Source organism: Miniopterus natalensis, chromosome 5 (genome assembly GCF_054644295.1).
Source record: "Miniopterus natalensis isolate mMinNat1 chromosome 5, mMinNat1.hap1, whole genome shotgun sequence".
Classification (NCBI taxonomy): domain Eukaryota; kingdom Metazoa; phylum Chordata; class Mammalia; order Chiroptera; family Miniopteridae; genus Miniopterus; species Miniopterus natalensis.
Window position 1 is genome coordinate 9,178,780 of NC_142085.1, and position 9,062 is coordinate 9,187,841.

The following is a 9,062-nucleotide window of genomic DNA, read 5'->3' on the forward strand; positions in this document are numbered from 1 at the left end:
CCTGCCCACAGAGGAAGCGGGTACAGAGACCTGTAAGCTTTTTTTAAAAAAACATATCTTTGTTGATTTCAGAGAGGAAGGGAGAGGGGGAGAGAGAGAGAAACATCAATGATTAATCGGCTGCCTCCTGCACGTCCCCTATTGGGGATTGAGCCCACAAGCCGGGCATGTGCCCTGACCGGGAATCGAACGTCAATCTCCTGGATCCTAGGTCGACGTTGAACCACTGAGCCACGCCTGGCCAGACAAACTGTAAGCTTTCCAAGCCAGGTTCTCCCTCCTCAGGATGAACTAGTTTTACCCATAGATGGGGATTGTTTTTATAATAAAACTAGGGTGGCTGTATCATAGAAGAGAAGAGGAAACCCTGTGTCTTTTCAAAATGAAGCACAAAACTTTACAGCAGGCCACTTTGAGCTATCCCCACTCCCACCCCTGTTCCTTGGGTGCATTTTAGAAGCCAAATTTGAGACTTGATACTTTCGGAAAGACAGCGGGGCTTTCAGTCATGACTGGCTCTGCCTCTACCCAGTCAGACCTTGGGTAGCCACTCCCCTCCTTCCCAGGCCTCAGCTTGTTCCTCTCTAACTCAATGAGATGGGACCAGATGATCTCAGGTCACTTCCAGCCCGGAAATTCCTTAATTCCCTGGATCACTCCAAGAGCTAGTGAGACATGGGAATGAAATTCGAGCCTGAGTGGGTTAGCTGGCTGAGCAGGCCTGGCCACCTGTGACCCTTCCTTGGCAACCACCAGCTTCTTAAGTGTCCATGGAACTTTGTCAGCAGCTTGACCCCCTGACCTGGAGCTGACTAGACTGGCCTTGCCATGAATTTGGCCTCAGCCCTTGATTCCCTACCCACCATGACTTCCCAAGTTCTGTTTCAGGAGCTCCTGGGAAAGCCAAAGTGTCCCAGAAACAAAGACTAGGGACAGTTTCCTCAGAACCCTCCCCAGGAAAGCAGAAGAGTAAGCTCCCTGAAGCCAGAAGCTGGGTGAATGGGTGGCTCTGGCACTGTTCCCAGGAAAGATGAAGGGGAAGGATTTTTCAGTTAGCTGGGCGCTGTGCTTGGAGCTGATGCTGCTGGTGGGGACCTGTAGGCCCCTGTCCTCAGGGCTCCTGCAGTTTGCTGTTGTGGCCCCCTCACTCTGGTGAATCTAGGTGAGCTCATCCCCACAACAAGCCCCCTGTTAATGCCCCTTCTGAGCACAGGTGTCCCATGGGGAGGATGAGGGCTCCTCCCATCAGAGGGGAGAGGTGTCCAGAGTTGTGGCCTCCTAGGTGTGCATGGTCATAAAAGGGGTTACTGGCTTCCAGCCTAGCTCAGGTGTAGCCATTCAGACCACCCCTCCCCACCTTACCTGGCTGTCTAGGATGCCCTTTCTTCCGTACCTATCACAGCCCTTGATAGTCCTCCCTCTGTCTATTAAAGATGGGTGGTGACTCCACATGCCAGCCTATTCTGCAGTGCATCTGTTCCCAATGTCTGTTCCCTCTCTCTCTGGATCTGTCACCCCAGGTTGCCCTTCTCCCCCTGGCAGTTTAACCCTGTTTATTGGGTCTTAAACTGCCACAGGTGGGCCCTGTGTCCCACCTTTTTCCTTCCATCATTGAGGAGAATGCATATAGGGACGCAATGATTTTTCCTCAGGTTCTGCATGACAACCAGGCTCCTCATAACGGCAAAGGGCAGCAGGTTGGGGACAGAGCATTCCGTTGTGGCTACAAGGGCTGTGGGCGTCTGTACACCACCGCTCACCACTTAAAGGTAAGGTTACCACAGACAGCTTTCAGCCTTTCCCTCTTTCCCACCAGCCCATAATTCTACCTGCCCACTTTGACTGGGGGCCCCTGCCCTCAAGTTGCTCATTGCCTCCTGGAGGAAGACATGAGTATACAGAAATGTCAGCACAGGGGCCAGTGACACACATGAAGAGCACAGGAAGAAAGAGAACCAGGGGAGGCTCCCAGGAGGAGGTAGCCTCTCAGCTGAAAAGGAGACAGAATAAAGTTGGTGACCGATACTGATACTCTGGGCCCTAAAAAGAACTGAAGAGCCCATTCATATCCTTGTCCCTCTGAATTGATTGCTTGTCCTTACAGGTGCATGAAAGAGCTCATACAGGTGACCGTCCATATAGGTGTGACTTCCAAAGCTGCGGAAAGGCCTTCGCCACAGGTGATCTACGTGGATGGAGACTGAAGGTGGACTGCTTCTAGTTGAAGGCAGAGGGTTCTAGATTAGCTTTGGGAATTCCCTCTAGGGAGCCCAACACCAGGCTGCCTTCCTGGAGAAACTACTGTCAGAGCTCTCTGACTTGCAAGGTGCCAGCCCTGGAGGAAGCCCTGTTACAGAAGCAAGTGGCAGCATGGTGCAGGCCAGCAGGAGGAGCCTGGAGGGTTGGTTGACAGAGAGACTCAGCCTTTTGTGTCAGCTCTGACACTGTCCAGCCGTGGGGTGTTGGGTCGGCCATTGCATCTCTGGGCTTCACTTTTCCTCTGAATCAAGGACCTTTAGCCATGGGTTCTCTAGGCTCCCTCTCACTCATGTTCTAGAGTGGCAGAGGGAAGGAGGCAGAGTGGGCTTCCCCAGTCTTTCTCACCTGCCCAGGCACAGGTGGTATAGAGAGGCAGACACAGGCTTCACGTGCCAAAGGAGGCCGAGCCTCACCGAGTGCACCTTAAGGTGGAGAGCCTGTGAATTGGGAAGAGAGATAGTGGAGGATAAGGCCCTACTGAGTGTCCTCACCCCTCCCTCCCACATGGCCGGCAGGCTATGGGCTGAAGAGTCACGTGCGAACCCACACTGGTGAGAAGCCATACAAGTGCCCAGAGGAGCTGTGCAGCAAGGCCTTCAAGACCTCAGGAGACCTGCAAAAGCATGTCCGGACCCACACTGGTATGCTGGGCCCTGCCCCCCTATCCATTTAGTTTTGGGTCTGGAGCCTGGTGCTGTCCTTGCCACTTGCTCCAGCACAACCCGCCTCCCGAACCACACCCCACCCTCACACCCCATCTCCACAGGTGAACGCCCGTTCCGGTGCCCCTTCGAGGGCTGTGGCCGCTCCTTCACCACGTCCAATATCCGCAAGGTACATGTGCGTACCCACACGGGCGAGCGGCCCTACACCTGCCCCGAGCCCCACTGTGGCCGCGGCTTCACCAGCGCCACCAACTACAAGAATCACGTGCGCATCCACACAGGTGGGCCAGCTGGCATGCGAAGACCGCCCCTCTGCGGCCCCAGCCCCTTTACTGTAGGCTTCTGACCTGAGACACATTCTTGACTCCCAGCCCTGAGCCCTTTGCTGACCATTCCAGGCTGGTCCGTGGGCGGGGCGAGGGGCTTCTGCGGTTCCGGCCATGTCCTCGGAACCACTGTTCCACTTGCAGTGTGCAATGTGACAGGTGTTGCCTGCCCTCTCAGCTCCCTGCCACCTCTCTACACTCACTCTGAATTCTCTCCCGCCTAGCTCCCAGTAAAAGGCCAGGGTCAGCATGATGGGGAAAAAAGCAGAAGGAAATGTCACCTTCAGCTCCACACCTCATCCACTGTGCATATGACTCCTCACCCTCCCCAGTGTTACGTTCTTCATCCAGCCTTCCGCCCCCTCACTCTGCATTGCACCTGACATGATAGTCGTCCCTCTCCAACCCTGCCTCTTTTGTTCATGATCTTCAACCTTACAAGCTCCCAGTGCTCCCTCTAGCCCCTTCATTAGCCCCAGCTTTGCCCATCCCCTCATTTTTTTCTCTCCACCTGTTTCTGGGCTCAGTGTCCCACACTCATGTCCCCTCTGTGTTCTACTGGCCATCTTCCCCAAGTCTGTCCATTTAGAGTTCCATGTCTTAGTCCCTCTCCCTCCCTCTGGCTCGCCCTTCACCAACCCTACCCCCCACCCTGGTCCCCTTAGTTTCCCCCTTGCCAGCCCCAGTTCCCACCCACCCCCTCACAGCCCAGTGTCCCCAGGGGAGAAGCCATACGTTTGCACGGTGCCAGGCTGCGGGAAGCGCTTCACCGAGTACTCAAGCCTGTATAAGCACCACGTGGTGCACACACACTGCAAGCCCTACACCTGCAGCACCTGTGGCAAGACCTACCGGCAGACCTCCACCCTGGCCATGCACAAGCGCAGCGCCCACGGCGAGCTGGAGGCCACAGAGGAGAGTGAGCAGGCCCTTTATGAGCAGCAGCAGCTCGAGGGTGAGGGGCATGGGCAGGAGGTGAGAGTGGGGACAGGACAGGCCTCCCCTTGGCCATCTGGTGTCAGGTGTCAGCCTGGGCTCTCCCCTCCCAGCCGCCTCTGCAGCCGAGGAGAGCCCGCCACCCAAACAACCTCGCATTGCTTACCTTTCGGAGAAAGAAGAGGGTGAAGAAGAGGGTGATGACGTCCCAGCCCAAGTTGCCATGGTGACTGAGGAGGATGGGGCCCCCCAGGTGGCATTGATCACTCAGGATGGTGCCCAGCAGGTACAGGCCCTGGGGGTAGAGATGAGGTGGTCTACCCTCGCTGGCACCCTCTCCCTCTCTCTGGAGAGCCCAGAAGTTCTGACAGCCCCACCTCCACCCAATGTCTCTGTTTAGCCTTATGGATATCATTGAGCTGTAGCTGCATGCCAATCTTGTAACAGCCCCTCCACAAGCATCCTGCATGTCTCTAGAACTCTGGAGCACAGTTAGTAGTTTACTTAACTGGGAGGCTGACAGGTCCTGATCACTTAAATGAGACACTTGGGTGTCCTTCTTAAGAGGCATGCTGGTGGAGAAGCCAGAGTGTGGTGTGAGGTCTGGAAGCCTGGGGTTTCTAGCCAGTGGTATAACCTGACGTTTGTCAGCACCCTCGCTGTCAAGTGCACGGTGCCTTTTGGACTTGGCATGAGGATGAAATTAGGTGGAGACCCTGAGTCGCATGGAACAGAGCCCTGTGGCAAAGTGGTGGTAAATAGAAGTGGCCAGTGTAGCTTCTGTACAACCTAGGGCCTGTTTCATTGCTTGTCCCTGACCCCTCCACCCCTGTGACATGAAGCCAGTCTTCTAGCTTACCAGTAAGTTAACCTGGTCTGGGAGAGCAGGATACATCCTCCTAGGGGCTTTCAGACAACCCAGCACTGCACTCCCAGCTCATCATCTTCCTTCCCCTCGACAGGTCAACCTGTCCCCGGAAGACCTGCAGGCCCTGGGAAGTGCCATCAGTATGGTGACCCAGCACAGCAGCACCACCCTCACCATCCCCAGTCACGACGATAACCTTGCCACATCAGGCACACATACAGTCACCATGGTCAGCGCCGATGGCACCCAGACGCAGCCCGTATGACCAGGCGGTTTGCTTGGGGTTTCTTGTTCTGTTGTCCTTTCCATTGGGTATACATTAACGTGCGGGCTCAACTAGTCAAGCTTTCTTACAAGGACCAAGATTCCCCCACAAAAAGGGCATTCCCCCCAGTTCCTCTGGGCCATCAGCCACTCCTGTTGCGAGGCATTTCACTGGGGGTCAAGAGACAGTTTTGAAATCTCAGTCTACCCCTCATTTGTTTTGCTACCACAGGCAAGTCACTTTTTATGGATTTCGGTCCATTTTCAAATATGGGAATTATCTCTGGGGCCTTTTACAGCTCTGTCCTATGATCCAAAATGCCTAAATTAAGTTGGCTGTAAGTTAAAAACACATCATCACTGAACTCTGAACCCCAAGCTAATTAATATGATCCATAATGTTTTACCCATTCTCTTCTGGGTTGTTTCCAGCCATCTTGCTTGGAGGGATTTTGTTTGGATTGGGGAGAGGGAGAGTAATGTAGGTGAGTTGGAAAACCTTTTTCATCTATATTTAAGGTCACAATCATTACCTCTGGGGCTGTGGTGGCTGATGACTCAAGTGTAGCATCCCTCCATCATCAACAGGTGGCGCTATTGGCCACAGCCAATGGGACGCACATTGCTGTGCAGGTGAGTAGAGGTCTGGGAGGATCCCAGGGCCAGAGGAAGGAACTGAGAGAGGAGAGGAATTAGATGGAGATCTTGAAGAGAAGGGCATTTGGCTCAAAAAAAGCTCACTTCAGAGGATAAATCCCATTCTTACTACATCCACATACCTGTCTCAGGCTCACTCTTGACTTAGGCAGAGTGAGAAGCCCCTTTCAGCCTTCAGAATAACTTAAGTGGCAGTCTGCCTGGTGGTATAAGCCCTTCGTCTCTTCATACTTGTATTTCTTCAGGCTGAAGTAGATGATTACTAAGGTCCTCTCCAACCAGTCATTGCCTTCTCTGAGCAAGCCCGGCTCTCTGACCCTGGACCATTCTTTGGCTTCCTGGCCATACTTATCTTAATAGGACTGTTGTTTTGTTTTGTTTTGTTTCATTTAATATATCTTTACTGATTTCAGAGAGAGGGAGGGAGAGAGAGAAACATCAGTGATGAGAGAGAGTCATTGACAGGCTGCCTCCTACACGCCCCCTGCTGAGGATTGAGCCCACAACCTGGGCTTGTGCCCCGACTAGGAATGAAACCTCAATCTCCTGGATCGTAGGTTGATGCTCAGCCTCTGAGCCACGCTGGCCGGGCTAATAGGACTCTATTGGAGAACTTCCTGTGTATGGGGGCCTTACTAAGTGCTCAGTGGGGGGATAGAGGGGATTCAAAAGCTAGGCCATATACCACTACCCCTAGAATCTAGGAGAGGGGTCTCACTCTCCTCCTTTCTCCACCCTCTTCTCCACAGCTGGAGGAGCAGCAGACCTTAGAGGAGGCCATCAGCGTGGCCACGGCTGCCATGCAGCAAGGTGCCGTGACCTTGGAGACCACAGAGTCAGAGAGTGGCTGCTGAGTCCTAGAGGGCTGAGTCCCATACATGTTGGAGGAGGTGCCGTGCTGCATAGCCATCCCTGCCTCCAAAGGCCCAGGCTGTGGCTGACACGTGGAAGGTGGCCATGTAGCTCTCCAGCGCATGAAGGCAGCAGGAAAATGGCCTAACTGAAGGGGATGGAGGCCCTGCCCAAGAGAAGTGCTGGACAGCTGGAATCGGGGGAGTGTGTCATCCTCAGGAGCTAAGAAGGACAAGCTTGGTCATCAGGCTGCACTGGGGCGTCCTCCCCTCAAAATCAGCTGGGCACTCACTCCCTTCTCTCTGGAGAACACCCTGCCTCAGTCCACTCCCCTTCTTAAGTGGCAGTTGGAGCTACTGTGAGGATTGGTCATCCACTCCAACTGGTCACTGTCCACCAGGGGAGAGGGCAGACAGGTCTTCAGCCCAGGAGGGGCAGAACAATCCCAGCCCTGCCCTCCCAGCAATAAGCACCTCCCCAGAGGCCAGCCGAGATGCCTGGTCACTTGGCAGCAGGGTACTTCCTGCCACCACAGTCAGAATTGCTCAGGGGCCTGTGGCTGGAGAAAAGGTGCCCAGCCCTCCTACCCTACCCCCAGCTGCCCCTCAACCTCTGTGGTAGAGAGGCAAGGAACAGCCTTGTATATACTGGGGATTGGGTTTAATTTTTTTAAATTGCATTTTGATAATTTTTTTCCTGCTGTGAGCAGTGGTGGCAAACGGGTGAATGAGTATTTAATAAAAAGTTTCAAGTTTCTTCCTGGTTCCCTCCCTTTCTCCTTGCAGCTTTGGGCCCTGGTGGGAGGGCTGGTCAGATCAGGCGCTTAGCTCTGTCTCCTTGGCACACACTCCTCTGAGCCTTGGTGCTGGACAGATGAGACTGGCCTACCAGGGACGCAGGTGGGAGATAAGCCCTGAGGAACTGCCAGTGGCTTCCTGCCCACAGCTAATTGGGTGGGCTTCAGGGTGGCGGAGCAGGACCAGTGTGACCACTGCTTACAGGCTCTGGTTGGATCTCAGGATGGTTTTTCCCACCTTACCTTGTGTTACATAGTCAAAGCCCCACATTGGAGGGGATTGGGGTGCCTTTGCCCAGGTTACTGAGGGTCTCTGGTGCTGAAGTCCTGGCTCTGGTACCCAGCTCTGGGGGTGCCCACCTAGGTGTCTGGAGCCATGCTATGGAACTCCAAAGCCACAGTCAGACCCTACTGAAAACAGCCCCAATGGGAAAGAAGGGATGCAGGAGAAGGGACTTGATGGAAAGACTCTAGGTTTGACCCCTCCTGCCTGGGAATGTTGCAGGGATCGGAGGTGCCCCAAGCCCCTTCCTACCACCCAGGAACCCTCTCCCCTAGCCCAGGCGTCCTCTCCTGGGATGCCTAGCAAGCTCCCATTTACTCTCCTGTGCCTTGGAGGCAGAGGGGTCTCAGTGGCCTAAGAAGGCACCTTCAACATCCATGACCCCTGTTCCTGGCAGGAGGGTGTCCCACCCCTGATGAGCACTGGATCTAAAAAAAATCGCTGCTGTGGAGCCCTGAATCTCAAGTCTCTGCCACCCCACCCACACAGACAAGGCTCACCCCTGTGCTTCGGAAACAGTCTGGTCTTCAGAGCCAGTGGGCCCCAGAGTGGGCAATGCTCTGAGCGCCTTTTAGGGCCAAAGCCCGGAGGAAGGGGAGGCAGCAAATCATGTGCCAAGTCCGCTGACCTGGAGAGGTGCCCTGGCCCCATTCCTCCTCCAGCTTTGTGCTGTTGCCTTTGTTTCCTCCTGCTTGGGAGGAGCCCCACCACCACAGTAATGTTAGATGGCACTGAAAGGAATGCTTTGTCCAGCGCCTACTCTGCTTTACACCCATTCTCAGGCCTTACAACCCTCTGGGGTGGGTCTCTTTCCTGCTTCACCAATGAGGAGACTGCTCAAGGAGGTTCAGTAACTTATCTAGGAGCTGGTAAGTGTGGAGCTGAGACAGGACACCCCCTCACGCCACACCTGACTCCAAAGTCAGGATGAGCTGTTTGCCCTCAGCACACGCGGGGCTCGGGCTCGGGGCTTGGCCCGCAGCTGCCCGGCCCGGAGCGGGGCCGCGGGCCCGGCGCGGGCAGCCAGCGGGCAGGCAGGTGGAGCTCTTGCTCCTGCTCTGCGCCGCGCCTCTGCGGTCTCCGCAGCCGTTTGCATTTCCTGAAACCGGATCTCCGTGTCAGAGCCGCCCCCGGCCGGCGGGCGGGCGCCTCAGCC

At 55.0% G+C, this 9,062-nt stretch overlaps 1 protein-coding gene across 2 annotated transcripts in view; it reads left to right on the forward strand.

The window, feature by feature from the left end:
* ZNF76 (zinc finger protein 76) overlaps positions 1 to 7,658 on the forward strand; it is a 32,513-nt gene extending 24,855 nt beyond the window's left edge. For both annotated transcript variants that reach the window (XM_087817352.1, XM_016223751.2), the window contains exons 6-14: positions 1,653 to 1,769; positions 2,105 to 2,180; positions 2,775 to 2,900; positions 3,026 to 3,205; positions 3,972 to 4,205; positions 4,300 to 4,472; positions 5,149 to 5,313; positions 5,838 to 5,951; positions 6,725 to 7,658. In XM_087817352.1, the coding sequence (XP_087673478.1) occupies positions 1,653 to 1,769; positions 2,105 to 2,180; positions 2,775 to 2,900; positions 3,026 to 3,205; positions 3,972 to 4,205; positions 4,300 to 4,472; positions 5,149 to 5,313; positions 5,838 to 5,951; positions 6,725 to 6,829 (1,290 nt within the window). In that variant the 3' untranslated portion in view covers positions 6,830 to 7,658. The remainder of the gene's footprint in view (positions 1 to 1,652; positions 1,770 to 2,104; positions 2,181 to 2,774; positions 2,901 to 3,025; positions 3,206 to 3,971; positions 4,206 to 4,299; positions 4,473 to 5,148; positions 5,314 to 5,837; positions 5,952 to 6,724) is intronic.
* The last annotated feature ends 1,404 nt before the right edge of the window (positions 7,659 to 9,062 follow it).